Here is a 23,752-nt window from a genome sequence, read left to right as displayed (position 1 = left end):
ATGTCCGACCTCCATGCTGGAGCGGCCGGAGCCGAGCAAGGTTTCACGGCGATTCCGTGCATGATCTCCCACTGGTGCTGCGTTGGAATGCAGTGGACCTTTGCGAATGTACATCCCATATTGTTTTGTTCTTGATTCCTCCTAATCCCCAAAATATATATAGTGGTCTGTGAGGAAGAGAGACACAGTTATAGAAGTTACTGATGTAAGATGTTATACTAAACTTATGGTAGGACTACTTATGTTGTGGTGCATGTCTTGTAGCATATGATTGCCATATATGAGAGTGGATTTTCTGCGGTAAACATCTAGAAGCATGTGCACCCCGATGCGTGCTACTACTTTCTGGGGCCCAAAATAAGCTCTTCGGCTTGGTTTCACTAGCATACCTCAAGTGTGTACGGTGTGAGAAGATTTATAACCAGTACTAAGTAACCTTGTGAGACATCATTTAGTAGGAACGTACATAGGGCCTGTTCATCGCCTTTTATGATCTCCATGAAAGCCTCCAATGCAGACCCTTGAAAAATGAAAGTAGTGCCGATCCTATTATTTTAAGAAAAATTGCATGGATTATTTTCCACTCAATATACACGTACATGGCTATTGATTTTGTATACAGAAGAACCATAGAGGACCTCCCAGAGGAGGATAAAAAATATCACAGGCCTGGACGTTGGTTACAGAGGTTAGTTTTCTACATAAAGCCCAAACAAAACAAAGACGGGCCAGCCCACCTACGACACAACGCTGCCCTACTCTCAACTAGCACTCCACAGCCGAAGCCCACCCACCCAACCAAAACCGCGAGCAAACCCTCACGCCGGCGGCGGCCGACGACGATGCCCGGCGACGCCTCCTCGCCGACCTCCACGGCGGCTGCGGCGCTGGCGCAGGCCGAGGCCGACCTCTCCGCGGGCCGCCTCCGCGCCGCGCAGAGGCAGGCCCGCCGCGCCGCCCGCCTCGACCCGGACTCCGCAGTCGCCTCCGTCCTCCTCGCCGCCACCTCCGTCCTCCTGGCCGACGCCGGCTCCCCCCGCGCCACCCTCCTCCTCCCCGAGGACCCCAAGTCCTCCCTCGCCAGCGACCCCGACGCCATCCGGCGCCACTACAAGTCCCTCTCCAGATCCCTCCGCCCCGGCGACGCCGCCTCCTCCTACCCCGCCGCCGCCGCCGCGGCGCAGGAGGCGCTCCGCCGCGCGGCCGACGCCTACGCCGCGCTCAAGGAGGAGCGGGAGGCGCCGCCACCGCCGCCCACCTTCTGGACGGCCTGCGCCGGCTGCCGCCTCCTCCACGAGTTCGACCGGCAGTACGTGGGCTTCCGCCTCACATGCCCCTCCTGCCGCCGGTCGTTCCTCGCCGCCGAGGTGCCCCCTCCTCCGCCGCCCAAGAAGCACAAGCCGGAGAAGACGCTCGCCGAGATGCAGCTCCAGCTCGCCAAGAGGAAAGGGAAAGACCAGAGGGCCGCACAGAGCTCATCCAGTGACGATTCTGACGAGCAGTCGGAACTGGAGGTGCCCGAGGAGGAGCCGGATAGCTATCACTCGGGGCAGATGGCTGTGGAGGACTCTGACTTCTACAACTTCGACGCCGACCGCATGGAGAAATGCTTCAAGAGAGGCCAGGTGTGGGCATTGTATGGGGACGACGATGGCATGCCGCGGCACTATGCGCTGGTGGAGACGGCATTGCCGGGCAGGCAGTTCCGTGCCCAGATACGGTGGCTGGAGCACCAGCCTGATGGGAAGGAGGGCAAGCCATGTGGGGCGTTCAAGGTTGGGAGAGAAGTCACGGTGCACTCGGTGAACGTCTTCTCGCATCTTGTCGCCTGCGAGAAGGTGGCGAGGGAGGCGTATCGTGTTTACCCCAAAAAGGGTTCGGTCTGGGCGCTCTATGCCGGAGAGTACATCGACACCGGGAGGCCCAAGTATGACTTTGTGGTGTTCCTCAGCGGGTACAGTGAAGTCCACGGCATCAGCTTCGGCTACCTGGAGAAGGTGGAGGGTTTCAGGAGCATCTTCACCCGCCGCGAGATTGGTGTCCGTGCCGTTCAGTACCTCCGGGAGGGCGATGTTGGGTTGCTTTCGCATCAGACACCGGCGAGGAAAGTCTCCAAGGGTGAAGCCTCGACACTGCCTCCTGGTGATTGCTGGGAGCTTGACCCTGCATCCTTGCCTGCTGAATTGCTGCACGCCTGAAGCCAGAAGTGGCTTGAGGGTGATAACGTTGACAGGGCCGTTAGGAGTGCTAAGATTTCAAGTAGTAGTTTAGAAGTAGGGGAAGGTCGCTTGGTTTGGTGTCAGATGCTGTGATGTTGCTTCTGTTTCCAAATTCTAGATGGATATTGGCCTTCTTCAAGTAGAGACTTAGATATCATGGATACTTGTGGCTGTTTCATTGATCAGAGCTCAGTGCTCAGTGTTGAGTTCTACTGCCCCACAACATTGCACTGTGTGAAATGGATTATCTTTATATATTGATTGACTGCAAACACTAACTACTCTGTTAATTTTATGAAATTATTTTGAACCAACATGTTCAGTCAGAGCAGCATGTGTTCATCAGGTGCCTTCCAAGGAAAAACTATGCCTGAAGACGCAACAAGTAATAAAATGTTTGCAAGTTCTGATGAGAGAAGGCTAATGTGTAACTGGTCTTTGTAATCATCGATACTTGTAGGTGTTCTCCTGAGTATTGAGTGTTGGGTTCTGTTAAACACAAAATCGCAGTGTGAATCTTTTTTTGTATTGTTTGATCATGAACAATTCACTACTCTATTAATATGTTCAACCGGAGCATTACTGTGATGTCAAGTGGTTATGAGTTGTCTTCCAAACAAACAATAAGCCTGACGACACAAGGAGCAAATGGTGATTGAAATATGAGATGAGGGAATGCTAATTTGTAACTGGTCTTGCAACTTCGGACTGGATGCTTTTTGTTTTTGAGATCAAAACTTCAGATTGGATGATGAGGACATATGCTCACTGAATTGAGATTTTCTTCCTCACATCAGCCTAAAGAGAGAGTTGTGATGTTCCACAAAGCACAAGCTGTATCTAATAATTTTGTTGTTGGCTACAAGCCTTATGACATATTCTGAATTCAGGTTTACTAATCAATGTGCATTGCAGCCATCAGAACTGCATTTTAAGCAGGTCACTGTTTTTTTCAGCACAGCATCATGAGTGAACAATACTAATATTTAAGTGATCACTTTTCGCTGTCTTCACTCAATCGAATAAGTTCTCATGTTCCACAAAGTTAACACTAAATCCACTGAATTCTTATAGTTCATAGAGAAACTCTCGGATTACATAGGTGTGTATGGTGCCACATGAATATCTAACATGCTGACAGTCTTAGACATTAGGACACTACAAAATCTCGACACCTTGTATGACAGTTGCTCATCCAAGGAAGTTCATGATCACCAGGTGGAGCACCAGATTGCACAGGACGAAATCAGCAAAGGCCCTCTCCGGGGGAAGATCCTGCAGATAATGTTTCAACATAGAATGTTATGTTGGAATCCAAAGAATAATTTGACATACAAATAGCAGTGGAAGTAGAGTTACCTTGAATTCCTTGTTGTCCTTGTTGACTTGAATACGGAGGCAAACTGCAAAAACATCGACAGTTCTATATTATATATCCTGGAGACAGGGAAGGGGGAATAGAAACCGGAGGGGTAAAAAAAAGAAATTCTTACCACCAAGCACTGCAGTTCCAATGCATGACAGGACACCAGACAGGAAAGAGTTGAAGGGGAATGACCCAACTATTCCCATGTAAATGACCTGTTTTGTCACAACCAAGAGCATTTCAGTACTCTGCAAATGGCTCAGCGATACCACGCCAAGGTTAATTTTGCAACTAGGGGAGCAACTGTCGGGCCATTTTTTGACTTTTGAGTTGAACACAAGGCTAATCCTCAGCCAGAAAAAATGAAGTGCTCAGAGAGAACCTGCTGGCTAGAGAATCTGGCTAACGGTCAGCCAGTAAAACAAAGTGCTCAAACCTAAGAATCTGGCTGGATAACTCGTATCAGACCTTCTTATGCACTACTAGGCGCATCGGATTTTTGCAACCCGATAGCGTACTCCTACTCAACAAACCAATAGTCGGAAATGTGGTAAAACAAACAGACAAGATATCTGCCCTCGATTGAATCAGTAGATAGCTCTAGGAGATCACCAGGTATGGTTCCGAACAGCATAATTTATCTTCCTACAAGACCATTATGCTACACTAGGCCAACACTTCTCCATCCCAAATCAGTGATAGCTTCTGCATCCCTCGTCAAAGTGTCAAATTTTACCTGAACCAGGGCAGTGGCGACCGCGAAAACCACGTACAGGTCAATGATCTGCGGAGCAGGAGAAGCACATCAGTAACCCTGCAGTCGACAGCGGCAGAGGAAAGAAAATACTACCAGGGAAAGAGAACGAAATTTACCTTGAGATTCGTGGGCGTGGCGGCGTAGGCCTTGGTGAGGGACTGGATCAGGAGCTTGGCATCCCCCGCGGCCTTCGGCATCCTTGCTTCCGCCGCTTCGAGCTAGTAGATCAGAGTTCAAGAAATCAGATCACGGCGGAGGACGGACAGCGCGGCTCTCAGATCTAGAAACCCGGCCGCGAACGGGGCGCGGGGTTCGGGAGAGAGAGGGCCGATAAGGACCGGGAAGGATCCAGCCCCAGGGCGGAGGCGGGAGAGATCTGCGCGAGGGAGGGGGGGAGGAGACTGACCTGTGCTGTGCTGTGCTGGGGAAGACGACGACGACGAATTGCGAGCTCCGGCAGATTCCGGGACTTCCTTTCTGCGGGTTTATTGAGCCGATGGAAGGGGGGCTGATCTCGGGGCCCAAATGGCCCTGCGATTTGAGCCCCGTTGGTATTAAAGTTAAAGGTTTGATCAATATAAAACTTTGCTATTACCCCTCAAAAATCCCTAAAAAAATGCTATTACCCTCGAAAAAAAAGTTAAGGTTCTGTTTTTCTTTTATTTCAGAAACGTATCACTCACGTAAGTGCACACAAACACGTACATACATGACATAGTTTGCATGAAAGGAACCTGTGCGGATATGGTTCTATCACCTAAGAGATCTGATCAAGGTCGAGGGGAGCTTCACAAACCACGATTGCGGCGGATACATGATATGTTGCTAATCAACTAGTTTCAATGGGCTCACAAGCAAAAGGGACACTAGGCCTAAGTTGGATTTAGCTGCACCTAGTACGTGATGTTTGATATCCTATGCTCTTCTTGTTTCGCTAGTAATTCTACATGGCAATGACCATGTCTTTCTTGAAGCCTCACATTCCTAATTGAATACATGATCTGCATCTCTTCTTCTGCCATGCTTCTCGGCTCTAGACTAGAAATTATCTTTTCCTCATCACTGACCTACTGCTAGCAGGAAGAAGTGTAGTAACTGGTAGACTTTCGAGGTTGTGTTGCTTAGGTGGTGATGGAGCAATATATATGCACACGACATTAATTATTAGCATAGAGTAAGTTGGTTGGTGAATATTTATATAAGTACCAATTTTGTCTCATCAATTTCTATACATTTACAAGGATTATTTGACTTATGATGTACGAATCCTGGATGAATGCCGTTATATCTTGTATTGGCTGGAATGCAAGTAGACACTATTAGGGAATTATTGTGTAGCTCTCATGCACTCAATTGAGTGATTCTTTGTAGAGAGTGCTACTTAATCACAACCTATAGCATATGTATGCATGCATGTTTATCTCGAAAAAAAGGATGAATACGCCATGGTTAAAACATGTGTAAAATGGCATGCAGTAATAAGTAAATAACATATGCATACTTCGACCAGAGTACGCTAGTAGGAAAGTCCTTATATGATTTACACGTTGGTGGGCGTCGCGGGGTTCGGGAGGGGAGGGGGTATAGGTTCGGACGTGGGAGGATCGAGAGGAGCTTGAACCCTCGGGCGAGGGCGAGAAAGATCTATCCGAGGGAGACGAGAAGAGAAGGAGGAGGAGACTAACCTGTGGTGTGAAGAAGATGACGACGTGCTGATTCAGACCTGCCAATCGCGAGCTTCGGCAGTTTTCAGGATTCCTTTCCTCTAGTTTATTCCGCCGCTGAAAGTGGATGGGGGCGATTTTGGGCTCAGCTGCCCTGTGATTTGAACCCATTTGATACCGAAGTGTTTTTCCCTTTCTCTTTGACGGTCCTCAACAGTGACAATGTGTACAATTTGGACCGTGTGGCACGAAATAGCGTGCGTGTGTGTGGGGGGGGGGGGGTAGGGAGTGGCGAAGTCCTTTGTCAACGCATACATTCGCTTTTTTTCTAGTTTCACATAGGAGCTGAAAGAAGTCAGGTCAGCTGTGATGGCTCGAGCACGGTATATCGTGGTAGCTCTGGCAACTCTCAGAGACCAATGGCACAAGAAGCCCGACCGTGTTGGTGTTGCCGAGGGGTCTGCATCCATGCTTGCACTGCTAAGATTGACACGGATTTTCTGGAGATGTTTTGTTGTTTGTAAGAAGGGACTCGTGTAAGTATTCTTCTATGACCCAAGAGACCGATCAGGGTCGAGGGGAGTTCGACATTCTTTTCATTCATCATGGTCTTTTGTGGATACATCGAAGCTTTCGAATCAAATATTTTTTATAGTCTTAGAAACGAGAATGACTATAGGGGTAGGGTGAATTTAGCTGCACCAGGTAGGTTGCAGTCAATATGTAGCACCCTTCCCTAATTCAATCCAGGATCGTTATCTTTTTTCTGCCAGGTTTCTTGGCTCTAGACTAGAAATTATCATTTCCTTCAATAACATATTGGCAACAGGAAGAATTGTATCAACTGGTAGGCTTTCGTGTGTGTTGTTGTTTCGGTGGTGATAGAGTTAATTCCTAGCATGTTTAACTTGGTTGTTGGATATATGACATTATATATGTACCAATTTTGTGATCAGTTAGTAGTTATTTACTAACATGGTTTGACTTTTAATGCATGAATCATGGATGAATGCCACTATCTTGTATTGGTTGGAATGCAAGTAGATACTTTCTAGAGAATTATTTTGCATCTCTCACGCACTCAATTCAATCATTCTTTGTAAAGACCGCTACCTGATCACAACCTACAGCTATGCACACATGTATCTTAAACTAAAACCTGAATAAGCCATCACCACTAGGGAAAACCCTAGTAGTAGTGCGGGTTTAAATCCCACTAGTAGCGCGGGCAGCCGCGCTACCAATAAGGCGCTACAGCTATTACTTAGCAGTAGCGCGTGCGACAAGTGCTACTGCTAAGACACATAGCGGCAGCGCTTGTTCTGTCCCGCGCTGCTGCTAATCTAGCTAGTTGTAGCGTGTTTCTTATTCATCGCTACTAGTACTCTTTTTTTTCATTTTTAGTGTATTTATACGACGTTATACAAATTTTGATACAATACTAATTATGAGGTTTATATCATTATGTCCATAACGGTGTGTCAAATGAAGGTGAATTAGGTTCAAGTGGAGGCAATATGTGGTGCATGTCAAAAGTATACTACTAATCCAAACTTGATCTAGTTTGGACTAGTAGTACTTTCGATGTGCACCACATGTTGCCTCCACTTGAATCTAATCCGCCAGCACAAGCTATTTAATCATCATCATAGTCATTACCACCAACAATATTTATTTAATCACCATAGTCATAGTGTAGCACATCATCATCTTCACACTCATTCTAACTAGTTAATCACCACCAACACTAGCTGTGATAGCTATCTAATCACCACCAACACTAGCTAATAATAATCATCATAGTCATTTACCACGAACACTAGCTATTTAATCATCATAGTCATAGTGTAGCACATCATCATCTTCAAACTCATTTCTAGCTAGCTAATCACTCCTGCTGCTCTCTCTCAGGTAAAATAACATAAAACATGTATAGCACTCCTCCTTCATCAAGTTGGAGCATGCAGATGAACCTGTCTCCTAATCGTGGGCTGCGCTTTTGATTGCTGCCCCCTAGTACTTCTCTGCGATCATTCACAATTTTGCTCCAGTCTTTCACTATTAAACATTCCTCGCTATTAGAAATCCTGAATGCACTAAAGTGTATTGTAGGATATCTTGACCGTAAGCTAACAATATTCATGGTACCTTTAGTCTCGATCCAATCAGGCACAACATTCATCGGGAGTCCCTATTGAAGAACATCGTATAGTAACATACTTAGCAATGAAGTTTAGCTTAAAATATAATGTACGCAAAAGATGAACTGAGGACAAATAGTAAAAATCTTACCATCTTTCCTAAATAGATGTGACCGTAGTTCAGTACAAACACTATTGGTCGCATGTTTTCAGTATTAACATTTCTAAGTGCAGGAAGAAAATTTGTCTTGACAGTATCAAGATCCTGAAGCCATGAAACATAATGACTTAGCTCCTCGCAGTTTAGTTCAGCCCCGGGACAGTAGTAGGTCCTGTCTACCAAGCACTGGTCATGTTTGCTTGAACGGAAATAAACTGACAATAGAAATTAGTTGTCAACTATTTTTGAATAAACAATATCAAAGACATAAATATGGTTAAGAAACTCACATAATGGTATAACTAGAGGCGTCTGCACATCGACCCAGATGTCGGTATTACCTTCAATATCATCTTCTGGACGAATATCAAAGGTGATAACCATATCAGGCTCAAATGCATAAGTCTTGCATAGTGCTCGCCAAGTTTTGCATCCAAAATAGGTGTAGTCGTCTTCGTTGTATAATTTTGCGTGGAAAATATAACCATGCTCGGTCTTCAAGTAAACTTTCTTTATCTCCATAGTACGACTGAAACCTATTTTATCCAAGACAAAAACTCTTGCATGGCAGGGGATACACTAGTAGAATAGTAAAAAAAATTAAATTATAAGTTGAAGCAAATGAAGGAGATGTCATGCTTAATTACGAAAAAAGACTTGCCGTTGTGACTTACTGTATCCACTTCGAAGTTCTCGTCCAGCTTGATGCTGAAGCGTCTATCATCATCTAGGAAGATTCCGTCGCACAGGCCGTGCTCGTCTTCGCGGTACATGCAAATACCGAAATCCTTTTCGTCGTCAGACATTTCCTATGTTCATAGTTGAAACATTAATTGAAAATCGATCGAAGACAACTACCAGGATACTCAATAGACAAATCCGGGACAGTCGATATTTCCTACATATTCTGGCACAAGTCATGCCAAAATTCATGGAAATATCCGGCATGACCTTTGCTAAAATAAGACATATCGAGCGCCTGAAATTTGCCGGAACGGAAATGATTCAACACTCCAGCAAAACATAGGCCACTCGGAGGTGTAACCTGCAAACATGACCGGCCACTTGGGCAAGCACATATCGTATTTGAGCAACACAAGATATACACTTCAAAATATCTAGGACTCATATTGACATGAGCATTCAATAAGCAAAACCAAATCGTAAAATAAGTAAGTATTCAAATTAGCATGCATTCAATAAGCAAAAGTAAATCATCTCATGCGTCCGTACATCATCGAATATTATCACTAATACATCCCGAATAGTATCATACATATAACATCACTAATACAACTAAAACCCTAGCGCACGACGGGTATCGGCGCGGGCGGTGGACACCCATAGAGAAGGAACCATCACAGGATCATAGCTCCAGTGAGATCCCTGCAGAACCTGCCAGGTATTGGAGAACCTGTGCTCCAACGCAAACAAGTAGCGACGGACGTGCGCGTCCTCCTCACTGACACGGTGACGCACCACCTCCGCGGGGTCCTCGAGCCTCTGGACCATGACTGTCCCACGACCGCCACCAAAGAAGGTTCGGGTCAACGACGGGCTGACTCCTCACCAACCTGCGCCCCCCGGTAGGTAGCGCCTCCCAGTACCACCCTGGCGGAGCCCAGTCCCGGACATGACCCATTTGGTGACGCAGGTGTCCTCCACCGACTCGACGATGAGGATGCGGGATAGGCATCGTCGACGTCGATGCGGGAATAATTGCTTTAACTAAAAAAGTAAACTAGTTCTATTAATTTTTGTACTAAAAATAAAATAGTTGTATTAACTCAACTAGTTCAATTAAGCACTTACTATGAATAAAAATAAACTAGTTTTTACTAAAAATAAACTAGTTCAACTAGTTATATTAATTTTCTTACTAATTCTATTAAACACTTACTAAAAATAGTAAAAAAACTAGTTAGATGAACTCTAAAATTTAACCCTAACTGATGAACTCTAAAATTTAATGAACCCTAACTAATTTGATGAACTCTAAAATTTAACCCTAACTAATTTGATGAACTCTAAAATTTAATGAACCCTAACTAATTTGATGAACTCTAAAATTTAACCCTAAATTATTTGATGAACTCTAAAATTTAACCCTAACTAATTCGATGAACTCTAAAACTAAATCTATTTAACAACTACTGCCATAATTAGCATCTAATTTGATGAACCCTAACTAATTAGATGAACTCTGAAATTTAACCCTAAGAACCCTAGCTAGGCAGAGGTACGGGAGGAGGAGGAGGAGGGCGTGCTCACCTCTGGCGCCGGCGGAGTTAGGGAGAGGGGCACGCGGCGTCGAGGTCGGGGACAGGGTCGGGGTCGGGGCGGCGGGCGCACGACGGAGGGCGGCGATGTAGGGGGGCGTCGAGGTCACGGTCGGGGGCGGGGGCGGCGTCGAGGGTGTGCGGAGAGCGACGGGTCGCACGCGGCGGCTGATGGCGATGCAGGGCGGCGACAGCGGAGGAGTAGGTATTTGGGGGATGTGGCCATGGGGGAAGAACGAACCGCGCGGTTAAGTTAAAAGTAGCAGTAGCGCGTTCCAGGAAGTGCGCTGCTACTACGGTAGCTGTAGCGTGTTTCTTAACAATCGCTACTCTTATTCCTTCTCTTTTTTATTTGCTTTCCATTTAATTTTATTTTCGTTAGCAGTAGCGCCTTTGTTCATAAACGCGCTGCTACAAAACAAGTAGCAGTAGCGCGGTTCTACGTAGATCGCTACTACTATGTGTAGCCTATCGGCTAAGCCGTGGGAATTTTAGTAGTAGCGCTTTTGTATTCGGGCGCGCTACTGCTATAACTGCATCTGTAGTGTGGTTTAAAACACCGCGCTGCTGCTAATTAGCACCAACGTGTGTTTTTAGCCCGCGCTACTGCTAATGTTCTGTGCATAAGGTTTTCCCTAGTAGTGCATGGTTCAAACATCTGTGAAATGATATATTGAAATAATACGTAACATTGACATACTTCGACTATTGTAGTATAAACAATTGACATGTAATTTCTGTGCAAAAGGTTTCACAAGACCATACGATGCATGTCATTTTTTATCACTATATATTCTTATGTTACATCAAAATAATCAATCCTTGATCGGAAACAAGGCACATACTACTACCAAAAAGCCAGTACTAGGTTATTGTGTTCAACATTGTGTTCGAAATAATCAATGTCGAATCATGGAGGATTCCACATTGTGTTCAACCATCAAGGTCTTTAGTGGATACATCTGAAGGAAATATGCCCTAGAGGCAATAATAAAGTTATTATTTATTTCCTTATTTCATGATAAATGTTTATTATTCATGCTAGAATTGTATTAACCGGAAACATAATACATGTGTGAATACATAGACAAACAGAGTGTCACTAGTATGCCTCTACTGGACTAGCTCGTTGATCAAAGATGGTTATGTTTCCTAACCATAGACATGAGTTGTCATTTGATTAACGGGATCACATCATTAGGAGAATGATGTGATTGACTTGACCCATTCCGTTAGCTTAGCACTTGATCGTTTAGTTTTGTTGCTATTGCTTTTTTCATGACTTATACATGTTCCTATGACTATGAGATTATGCAACTCCCGTTTACCGGAGGAACACTTTGTGTGCCACCAAACGTCACAACGTAACTGGGTGATTATAAAGGTGCTCTACAGGTGTCTCCAAAGGTACTTGTTGGGTTGGCGTATTTCGAGATTAGGATTTGTCACTCCGATTGTCGGAGAGGTATCTCTGGACCCACTTGGTAATGCACATCACTATAAGCCTTACAAGCATTGCAACTAATGAGTTAGTTGCAGGATGATGTATTACCGAACGAGTAAAGAGACTTTCCGGTAACGATATTGAACTAGGTATCGAGATACCGACGATCGAATCTCGGGCAAGTAACATACCGATGACAAAGGGAACAACGTATGTTGTTATGCGGTCTGACCGATAAAGATCTTCGTAGAATATGTAGGAGCCAATATGGGCATCCAGGTCCCGCTATTGGTTATTGACCAGAGAGGTGTCTCGGTCATGTCTACATAGTTCTCGAACCCGTAGGGTCCGCGCGCTTAACATTCATTGACGATATAGTACTATGTGAGTTATGTATGTTGGTGACCGAATGTTGTTCGGAGTTTTGGATGAGATCACAGATATGACGAGGAACTCCGGAATGGTCCGAAAGTAAAGATTGATATGTGGATAGTAGTGTTTGATCTCCGGAAGGGTTCCGGAATTCACCGGAAGGGGTTCCGGATGTTTCCCGAAATGTTTGGGCACGAGAACACTTTATCTGGGCCAAAGGAGAAAGCCCACGAGGCTTTTGGAAAGTGCAAAAGGAAGTTTTGCAGAGACCAGAGGCTAGACGCCAGGAACCCTGGCGTCTAGCCCTGGAGTCCGAGAAGGACTCTTGCCTTTCGGGTGAAACCGACTTTGAGGAGGCTTTTACTCCAAGTTTCGACCCCGGGGCTCAACATATAAATAGAGGGGTAGGGCTAGCACCAAAGACACATCAAGAAACACCAAGCCGTGTGCCGGCGATCCCGTCCCCTCTAGTTTATCCTCCATCATAGTTTTCGTAGTGCTTAGGCGAAGCCCTGCGCAGATTGTTCTTCACCAACACCGTCACCACGCCGTCATGCTGCCGGAACTCATCTACTACTTCACCCCTCTTGCTGGATCGAGAAGGCGAGGACGTCACCAAGCTGAACGTGTGCAGAACTCAGAGGTTCCGTGCTTTCGGTACTTGGATCGGTCAAACGTGAAGACGTACGACTACATCAACCGCGTTGATATAACGCTTCCGCGAACGGTCTACGAGGGTACGTAGACAACACTCTCCCCTCTCGTTGTTATGCATCACCATGATCTTGCGTGTGCGTAGGAATTTTTTTGAAATTACTACGTTCCCCAACAGTGGCATCCGAGCCTAGGTTTTATGCGTTGATGTTGTGCACGAGTAGAACACAAGTGAGTTGTGGGCGATATAAGTCATATTGCTTACCAGCATGTCATACTTTGGTTCGGCGGTATTGTTGGATGAAGCGGCCCGGACCGACATTACGCGTACGCTTACGCGAGACTGGTTCTACCGACGTGCTTTGAACACAGGTGGCTGGCGGGTGTCAGTTTCTCCAACTTTAGTTGAACCAAGTGTGGCTACACCTGGTCCTTGCAAAGGTTAAAACAGCACCAACTTGACAAACTATCGTTGTGGTTTTGATGCGTAGGTAAGAACGGTTCTTGCTCAGCCCGTAGCAGCGACGTAAAACTTGCAACAACAAAGTAGAGGACGTCTAACTTGTTTTTGCAGGGCATGTTGTGATATGATATGGTGAAGACATGATGCTAAATTTTATTGTATGAGATGATCATGTTTTGTAACCGAGTTATCAACAACTGGCAGGAGGCATATGGTTGTCACTTTATTGTATGCAATGCAATTGCGCTGTAATGCTTTACTTTATCACTAAGCGGTAGCGATAGTCGTGGAAGCATAAGATTGGCGATACGACAACGATGCTACGATGGTGATCAAGGTGTTGCGCCGGTGACGATGGTGATCATGACGGTGCTTCGGAGATGGAGATCACAAGCACAAGATGATGATGGCCATATCATATCACTTATATTGATTGCATGTGATGTTTATCTTTTATGCATCTTATCTTGCTTTGTTTGACGGTAGCATTATAAGATGATCTCTCACTAAATTTCAAGATAAAAGTGTTCTCCCTGAGTATGCACCGTTGCCAAAGTTCGTCGTGCCCAGACACCACGTGATGATCGGGTGTGATAAGCTCTACGTCCATCTACAACGGGTGCAAGCCAGTTTTGCACACGCAGAATACTCAGGTTAAACTTGACGAGCCTAGCATATAATAGATATGGCCTCGGAACACTGAGACTGAAAGGTCGAGCGTGAATCATATAGTAGATATGATCAACATAATGATGTTCGCCATTGAAAGCTATTCCATTTCACGTGATGATCGGTTATGGTTTAGTTGATTTGGATCGCGTGATCACTTAGATGATTAGAGGGATGTCTATCTAAGTGGGAGTTCTTAAGTAATATGATTAATTGAACTTTAATTTATCATGAACTTAGTCCTGGTAGTATTAGCATATCTATGTTGTAGATCAATAGCTAGCGTTTAGCTCCCCTGTTTTATTTTTGATATGTTCCTAGAGAAAACTAAGTTGAAAGATGTTAGTAGCAATGATGCGGATTGGATCCGTGATCTGAGGTTTATCCTCATTGCTGCACAGAAGAATTATGTCCTTAATGCACCGCTAGGTGACAGACCTATTGCAGGAGCAGATGCAGACGTCATGAACGTTTGGCTAGCTCAATATGATGACTACTTGATAGTTCAGTGCACCATGCTTAACAGCTTAGAATTGGGACTTCAAAGATGTTTTGAACGTCATGGATCATATGGATGTTCCAGGAGTTGAAGTTAATATTTCAAGAAAATACCCGAGTTGAGAGATATGAAGTCTCCAACAAGTTCTATAGCTAAAAGATGGAGGAGAATAGCTCAAGCAGTGAGTATGTGTTCAGATTGTCTGGGTATTACAATCGCTTGAATCAAGTGGGAGTTAATCTTCCAGAGAAAATAGTGATTGACAGAATTCTCTAGTCACCATCACCAAGTTAGTAGAACTTCGTGATGAACTATAGTATGCAAGGGATGATGAAAACGATTCCCGAGCTTTTCATGATGATGAAATTGATGAAGGTAGAAATCAAGAAAGAACATCAAGTGTTGATGATTAACAAGACCACTAGTTTCAAGAAAAGGGCAAAGGGAAAGAAAGGGAACTTCAAGAAGAACGGCAAACAAGTTGCTGCTCAAGTGAAGAAGCCCAAGTCTGGTCCTAAGCCTGAGACTAAGTGCTTCTACTGCAAAGGGACTGATCACTGGAAGCGGAACTGCCCCAAGTATTTGGCGGATAAGAAGGATGGCAAAGTGAACAAAAGTATATTTGATATACAGATTATTGATGTGTATTTTACTAGTGTTCGTAGCAACCCCTCGGTATTTGATACTAGTTCAATTGCTAAGAGTAGTAACTCGAAACGGGAGTTGCAGAATGAACAGAGACTAGTTAAGGGTGAAGTGACGATGTGTGTTGGAAGTGGTTCCAAGATTGATATGATAATCATCGCACATTCCCTATACTTTCGGGATTAGTGTTGAACCTAAATAAGTGTTATTTGGTGTTTGCGTTGAACATGAATATGATTTGATCATGTTTATTGCAATATGGTTACTCATTTAAGTTAGAGAACAATTGTTGTTCTGTTTACATGAATAAAACCTTCTATGGTCATACACACCAACGAAAATGGTTTGTTGGATATTGATCGTAATAATACACATATTCATAAAATTGAAGCCAAAAGATGCAAAGTTAATAATGATAGTGCAACTTGTTTGTGGCACTGCCGTTTAGGTCATATTGGTGTAAAGCGCATGAAGAAACTCCATGCTGATGGACTTTTGGAATCACTTGATTATGAATCAATTGATGCTTGGGAACCATGCCTCATGGGCAAGATGACTAAGACTCCGTTCTCCGGAACAATAGAGCGAGCAAAAGATTTGTTGGAAATCATGCATACTGATGTATGTGGTCCGATGAATATTGAGGTCACGGCAGGTATCATTATTGTCTGATCTTCACAGATGATTTGAGCAGATATGAGTATATCTACTTGATGAAACACAAGTCTGACACATTTGAAAAGTTCAAAGAATTTCAGAGTGAAGTGGAGAATCATCGTAACAAAAATAAAAGTTTCTACGATATGATCGCAGAAGTAAAATATTTGAGTTACGAGTTTGGCCTTCAGTTAAAACAATGTGAAATAGTTTCACTACTCACGCCACCTGGAACACCACAGTGTAATGGTGTGTCCGAACGTCATAACCGTACTTTATTAGATATGGTGCGATCTATGATGTCTCTTACCGATCTACCACTATCGTTTTGGGGTTATGCATTAGAGACAGCTGCATTCATGTTAAATAGGGCACCATCTAAAATCCGTTGAGACGACACTGTATGGACTATGGTTTGGCAAGGAACCTAAGCTGTCGTTTCTTAAAGTTTGGGACTGCGATGCTTATATGAAAAAGTTTCATCCTGATAAGCTCAAACCCAAATCGGAGAAATGTGTCTTGATAGGATACCCAAAGGAGACTGTTGGGTACACCTTCTATCACAGATCCGAAGGCAAGACTTTTGTTGCTAAATTCGGAGTCTTTCTAGAGAAGGAGTTTCTCTCGAAAGAAGTGAGTGGGAGGAAAGTAGAACTTGATGAGGTAACTGTACCTGCTCCCTTATTGGAAAGTAGTTCATCATAGAAATCTGTTCCTGTGACTACTACCCCAATTAGTGAGGAAGCTAATGATGAAGATCATGTAACTTCAGATCAAGTTACTACTGAAACCTCGTAGGTAAACCAGAGTGAGATCCGCACCAGAGTGGTACGGTAATCCTGTTCTGGAGGTCATGTTACTTGACCATGACGAACCTACGAACTACGAGGAAGCGATGATGAGCCCAGATTCCGCGAAATGGCTTGAGGCCATGAAATCTGAGATGAGATCCATGTATGAGAACAAAAGTATGGACTTTGATTGACTTGCCCATTGATCGGCGAGCCATTGAGATTAAATGGATCTTCAAGAGGAAGACGGACGCTGATAGTGGTGTTACTATCTACAAAGCTAGAATTGTCGCAAAAGGTTTTCGACAAGTTCAAGGTGTTTACTACGATGAGAGTTTCTCACTCGTATCTATGCTTAAGTCTGTCTGAATCATGTTAGCAATTGCCACATTTTATGAAATCTGGCAAATGCATAAACAAAACTACATTCCTTAATGGATTTATTAAAGAAGAGTTGTATATGATGCAACAAGAAAGTTTTGTCAATCCTAAAGGTGCTAACAAAATATGCAAGCTCCAGCGATCCATCTATGGACTGGTGCAAGCATCTCGGAGTTGGAATATACGCTTTGATAAGTTGATCAAAGCATATAGTTTTATACAGACTTGTGGTGAAGCCTGTATTTACAAGAAAGTGAGTGGGAGCACTACAACATTTCTTATAACTATATGTGAATGACATATTGTTGATCGGAGATAATGTAGAATTATTTTGCAAAGCATAAAGGAATGTTTGCAAGGAGTTTTTTCAAAGAAAGACCTCGGTGAAGCTGCTTACATATTGAGCATCAAGATCTATAGAGATAGATCAGGACGCTTGATAAGTTTTTCAATGAGTACATACCTTAACAAGATTTTGAAATCGTTCAAAATGGAACAGTCAAAGAAAGAGTTTTTGCCTGTGTTACAAGGTGTGAAATTGAGTAAGACTCAAAGCCCGACCACGACAAAAGATAGAAAGAGAATGAAAGTCATTCCCTATGCCTCAGCCATAGGTTCTATAAAGTATGCCATGCTATGTACCAGACCTATTTTATACCCTGCCCTGAGTTTGGCAAGGGAGTGCAATAGTGATCTAGGAGTAGATCACTGGACATTGGTCAAAATTATCCTTACTGGAGTAAGGATATGTTTCTCGATTATGGAGGTGACAAAAGGTTCGTCGTAAAGGGTTACGACGATGCAAGTTTTGACACTGATCCAGATGACTCTAAGTCTCAATCTGGATACATATTGAAAGTGGGAGCAATTAGCTAGAGTAGCTCCGCGCAGAGCATTGTTGACATAGAAATTTGCAAAATACATACGGATCTAAATGTTGCAGACCCGTTGACTAAACTTATCTCACAAGCAAAACATGATCACACCTAAGTACTCTTTGGGTGTTAATCACATAGCGATGTGAACTAGATTATTGACTCTAGTAAACTGTAACACCCAGATGTAATTTACCCAATATGTACTCCAACTCTTGCCGTTTCCGGCGCTAAGTTATTTCATTTCCTCGGGTTCAGGTTTTTGTCTCCGTGTGTTGTTGTCGTTTTCATGCATCTCATATCATGTCATCATGTGCTTTGCATTTGCATACGGGTTCGTCTCATGCATCCGAGCATTTTCCCCGTTGTCCGTTTTGCATTCCGACGCTCCTATCTCCTCCGGTGGTCCTTTCTACCTTCTTTTCGTGTGTGGGGGTTAACCATTTCCGGATTGGACCGAGACTTACCATGCGGCCTTGGTTTACTACCGGTAGACCGTCTGTCAAGTTTTGTACCATTTGGACTTCGTTTGATACTCCAACGGTTAACCGAGGGACCGAGAAGGCCTCGTGTGTGTTGCAGCCCAACACCCTTCCAACTTGGCCCAAAACCCACCAAAACCCTCTCCATCATCTAGAGCGTTCGATCATGACCGCGTGGCCGAAAACCGCACCTCATTTGGACACTCCTAGCTCCCTCTATGCCTATAAATAGCACCCCCTCCGAAATTCACGGTTCTTCTCCCCCGAAACCTTAAAATCGCCCTGTCGCGAGCTGGACATGTCCGCCGTGCCAGACACCACGTCCGCCGCCGCCCGCGGCCACTGAGAGGCTGCCATGTGGCACCGGCCACTCCTCCCGACGCCGGCCCGTCCCGACCCAGGGCGGGCCCTCTCCGCCAAGTCAACCGGGCCGCGCCCCGCGCCCACGCGCCGCCATCTTCCTCCTGCCGCGTGCCGCCCGCCTCGCCGATCCGCCACCGCGCCGGCTCGCCGCTGCGCTCACTCAGCCGCCGCCTCGCCGCGCCGCTTCCGCCGGCCGAAGCCGCCGCGGCTCCGGCGCCGCCTCGCACCGGCCCCGCGCCTCCTCCTCCACGCCGGCGTCCTCCCCGGTGAGAACTCCGGCCGCCCCGCTTCGAATTCTGGCAAACGACCACTCCATCGAAGTCCGTGCTGCTACAGTGCTCTCAGATCCAGATCTCAGAGGGTTGACTTTCCTCCCGAAACCCTAATATTTTGCGTTTTTCATCATGCTATATCTCATCATCCGTAGCTCCGATTTGAGTGTGTAGCATATCAAAATGTTCGTCCCAGAGAGTACATCATTTCATCTCATTGCATCATTTTCATTTGAGATCATCTTGATTCCCTAAATGCTGTTGGAAGAGAGCTATTTGAGATAATTGTCAGATCTGCTGCACCAAATAGCTATTTATCGTTTTTGCCATGATTATTGTGTGCATGATATGCCCCTGAGCTCTACATGTGTTTTGTTATATGCTTTGCCATATTTGCAGAGGTGCTATCCATGTATTTTTGTGATATGTGTGGTGACTAGCACAAGCTTGGAAAGTAGTGCATTCGTTAATGCTGATTTCAGGGACTTAGAATTTCTCTAAGTCCTTGATCTGTTTTTATCAATATGCCATATGTTCATGTTGTTTTCTAGTGATCCGTGCCTCTTTTGAGGATGATCAGTAAGGATGATTTATTAATATTGTGGTGCTCTATCCATCCATGTCTTTGTTTGCAATTATGGAGAAACCTAGCTTGAGTCAATCGAGCTCTATTTTCTCTATTTCGTAATTCCTGGCAGATTGTCTACTTGTTAGCGATTTTGCCGAGGATGTTGTTGTTGATCCATGCATGATATGTTGTTCTTCTTGCAATGTCTAGCTTATATAATATGTATTCTTGATGGGTGTATGCTTAGATTGTCATTTCATGCTCCGTAGTGAGTATATCGAGCTCGTGAACATGCCTACTCGTTAACAGATTTGCATGCTCCAGTTTTTCTCTAAGTCTGTAACCTGATTATGTTTTTGCCATGTTCACATGCTTGCAATTGTATTTTCTGATCCCTTTTGGCTCAAGGTCACTAAGGGACTTTTGTGAATCTCTTTGAGTAGCTCCATGCGATGCTTTGCTTTGCCATTTTAAGTTCCTGTAGCATATAGTTTTCTTGCTCCAAAGTGTGCTACCTGATCTGAAATTCCAGGCTTGTGTTAATTTCACAAAGTCTGAAACCTGTTTATCAATTGCTCTTTTGCCATGCTTGTTTGAACCTGTTAATGGATGAATTGGCCGTAGCTCAGTGTTCATCTTTTGTCAAGCATTATGAGTGGATCCCTGCCATGTATTTTGTTGCCATGTTTGAGTGCTATAGCATGTTTAACTTGTTGCATTTAGATGGCTACTTGCTGTTTATCGCAGACCGGTGCCATATTTGTTTTGCTTGCCATTTCCAAACCGTGCATCCGATTCCGGTGATCTTTATATCGATTTCAACCGAAATCACCTCACCTTTCCAGTGGCACTCTTGGTTTTCCAAGTTGAGGCCAGGTTAAATCATTCTTTGTCAATCTTGCATATGCATCACATATCGCATCCCGCATAGCATACCATGTTTGCATCATGTTGTTTGAGCCTTGCACGTGGTTGATTGTGTTCCTTTTGCTTGTTTGTCTTGTTTGGGTAGAGCCGAGAGACGAGTTCGCTAACGAGGATCCCATTGAGTTTGCTTTCGAGGATCCAGTCAACTTTGACAACTTTGCAGGCAAGATGATCATACCCTCGAAATCACTTCTATCTTTGCTTGCTAGATGCTCGCTCTTTTGCTATGCCTATGCTATGATGCCTACCACTTGCTTATCATGCCTCCCAAATTGCCATGTCAAACCTCTAACCCACCATGTCCTAGCAAACCGTTGATTGGCTATGTTACCGCTTTGCTCAGCCCCTCTTATAGCGTTGCTAGTTGCAGGTGAAGATTGGAGATCGTTCCTTGTTGGAACATTGTTTATTTGTTGGGATATCATTATATTATCTTGTTATCTTAATGCATCTATATACTTGGTAAAGGGTGGAAGGCTCGGCCTTTTGCCTAGTGTTTTGTTCCACTCTTGCCGCCCTAGTTTCCGTCATATCGGTGTTATGTTCTCGGATTTTGCGTTCCTTATGCGGTTGGGTGATAATGGGAACCCCTTGACAGTTCGCCTTGAATAAAACTCTTCCAGCAATGCCCAACATTGGTTTTACCATTTTCCACCTAGCCCTTTTCCCTTGGGTTTCGCGGACTCAAGGGTCATCTTTATTTTAACCCCCTCGGACCAGTGCTTCTCTAAGTGTTGGTCCAACCGAGCGATGTCCGGGGCTACCAGGGGCAACTCTGGGCTGGCCTACCCGACATCTTGCTCATCCGGTGTGCCCTGAGAACGAGATATGTGCAGGTCCTATCGGGATTTGTCGGCACATCTGGGTGGTGTTGCTGGTTTAGTTTTACCCTTGTCGAAGTTGTCTTGTAGAACCGGGATACCGAGTCTGATCGGAATGTCTCGGGAGAAGGTTTATCCTTCGTTGACTGTGAGAGCTTGTGATGGGCTAAGTTGGGACTCCCCTGTAGGGATTTGAACTTTGAAAGCCGTGCCCGCGGTTATGGGCAGATGGGAATTTGTTAATGTCCGATTGTAGATAACTTGAACCTTAACTTAATTGAAATGAATCAACCGCGTGTGTAACCGTGATGGTCTCTTCTCGGCGGAGTCCGGGAAGTGAACATAGTTTTGCAGTAATGTTTGCCATAGGTTGTTCTTTAGTTCTTCGTTCGTGCTTTGCCTTTCTCTTCTCGCTCTCTTTTGTGAACAGCTTAGCCACCAAATATGCTAGTCGCTTGCTGCAGCTCCACATATTACCTTGCCTTACCTATAAGCATAAATAGTCTTGATCGCGAGGGTGCGAGATTGCTGAGTCCCCGTGGCTCACAGATTACTTCCAAACCAGATGCAGGGCCCGATGACTCCGTTCCAGATGATGCTCTTGAGCTCAAGTGGGAGTTCGATGAAGCCTCCCACCATTACTATGTGTCTTTCCCTGATGATCAGTAGTGGTGCCCAGTTGGGGCGATCGGGACCATGTCGCTTGTTGGGGTTGATCTTTTATTTTGGTACCGTAGTCAGACCATGAGTGTATTGGATGATTGTAATGTTATTATGTACTTTGTGTGACGTGGCGAGTGTAAGCCAACTATGTACCTTTCCCCTTATTATCTATTTACATGGGTTGTTGTGAAGATTACCTTACTTGCGACATTGCTTTCAATGCAGTTATGCCTCTAAGTCGTGCTTCGACACGTAGGAGATATAGCCGCATCGAGGGCGTTACAAGTTGGTAATCAGAGCCTTCCCCGACCTTAGGAGCCCTCACTGCTTGATCGAATTAGCGAACGAGTTGAGTCTAGAAAAAATGTTTTGAGTCATTTAGGAATTATATATCGGAGAGTTTAGGAATTCTTTTTACTCCCCAGTCCCTTCATCGCTCTGGTAAGGCATCCTGACGTAGAGTTTTGACTCTTCTTTTCTCAAATTTCACAAAAAAAATTTAGGATCATGCGGGTATCTTGGAATCGTTCCGATCGATTTGTGACGAGAACATTGTTCTTGGTGCCTCTTGTCATTTAGGGGTTGTGGCAGTGTCCCGGGGAGTTGAGCTCCGAGGTGTTGTCGTCACAATTTTATCGTTGCTGTTCTGGAATACCTGAGTTTAGTTCGCCGACATCGAAAATCTCTTTTATGCAGTTGTTGGTGAGATAACCTCGACGCCACCCAGTACTGGGGCGGGAGTTCGGGAGTATTGCCATAACTTGTATAACGGATGCTTTTCGAAGGTTGAGGTAGACGATTTTCGAAGTTTTTCTCGGTTATGTGTTGAAGGATGGATACAGCTGGATGTAGGATTCGCTAGATTTGGGTGAGATATTATGCTTCCCCTATATCCCCAACACCTGATTGCATAACCGGAAAGGTTCGGGAGTTTCATAGGTGGGAATTCTTGTAGCTCTAGTTCTTCTTCCACGGATATTTGGTTTGAGATTGGGTGATCCTTACCGAGTATTCGTTCTTGTTCCGTACCTTGTTGAATTTATTCATCTACCTAAATTCTAAGTGGCTTCTCAATTTATGGATATGTGACAATTTCAATTGGAATGCATTCGTTCATTTTGTTCGGATGTGAAGACTATATGTTGCAAATTCAACCCGTTTGATTCAGCTTCAATAATTGTCTATCAATGTGCTAATGGATGTCAACCTCTTCAGGATGGCTCCTCCAACGCGCACGACTCTGAATCCTGATCCGCCACCACCACCTCCTCCTCCGGAGGCATGGCAAGCTGTGATGGCCGCTACCAATGCAAACACACAGCTGATTATGCAAATTCTTCAAGAGCGCAACCAAGGCAACCAAGGCAACAATCAGAATCACTTTGCTACACTCAACCAGTTCCTTGCTAACCAGCTAAAGACTTTCAGCAATTGTGTTGAGGCAACTGACGCTGATGATTGGCTCGTGGACTTGTGCAAGCATTTCGAGTGCAGTAACGTCAGGCCTGAGGACTTTGTCAAGTTCACTTCCTTCCAACTCAAAGACCAAGCTGCAGAATGGTTTCAGCAGTACAAAGATTCCAGAAGAGGCCATGTGATTACCTGGGATGAATTTCGTCA

General features: G+C 44.8%; 2 protein-coding genes across 3 annotated transcripts; one reads left to right on the top strand and one right to left on the bottom strand.

Moving 5' to 3' along the window:
- Window positions 1-731: 731 nt before the first annotated feature.
- On the top strand, window positions 732-2,535 carry LOC125520795. The gene has a single exon (XM_048685815.1). It carries the CDS (start codon window positions 843-845, stop codon window positions 2,196-2,198), a length of 1,356 nt encoding a protein of 451 aa, XP_048541772.1. The 5' UTR covers window positions 732-842; the 3' UTR covers window positions 2,199-2,535.
- Window positions 2,536-3,264: 729 nt separating this feature from the next.
- LOC125520796 (dolichyl-diphosphooligosaccharide--protein glycosyltransferase subunit DAD2) lies at window positions 3,265-4,904 on the bottom strand. 2 transcript variants are annotated; one of them, XM_048685818.1, is made up of 6 exons: window positions 4,749-4,904; window positions 4,459-4,560; window positions 4,322-4,369; window positions 3,713-3,800; window positions 3,579-3,622; window positions 3,265-3,494 (listed from the first exon to the last, which is right to left on the bottom strand). In XM_048685818.1, exons 2-6 carry the CDS (start codon window positions 4,537-4,539, stop codon window positions 3,411-3,413), a joined length of 345 nt encoding a protein of 114 aa, XP_048541775.1. In that variant the 5' UTR covers window positions 4,540-4,560; window positions 4,749-4,904; the 3' UTR covers window positions 3,265-3,410. The 2 variants fall into 2 exon arrangements, with proteins under 2 accessions (XP_048541775.1, XP_048541774.1); XM_048685817.1 differs by having other exon boundaries at window positions 4,459-4,562; window positions 4,756-4,890.
- Window positions 4,905-23,752: the final 18,848 nt, after the last annotated feature.

The sequence above is a fragment of the Triticum urartu genome, chromosome 7 (genome assembly GCF_003073215.2).
Source record: "Triticum urartu cultivar G1812 chromosome 7, Tu2.1, whole genome shotgun sequence".
Taxonomy (NCBI): Eukaryota; Viridiplantae; Streptophyta; class Magnoliopsida; order Poales; family Poaceae; genus Triticum; species Triticum urartu.
Note: the sequence above shows the minus strand (reverse complement) of the source record. Positions and strands in the feature narration are given on the sequence as shown.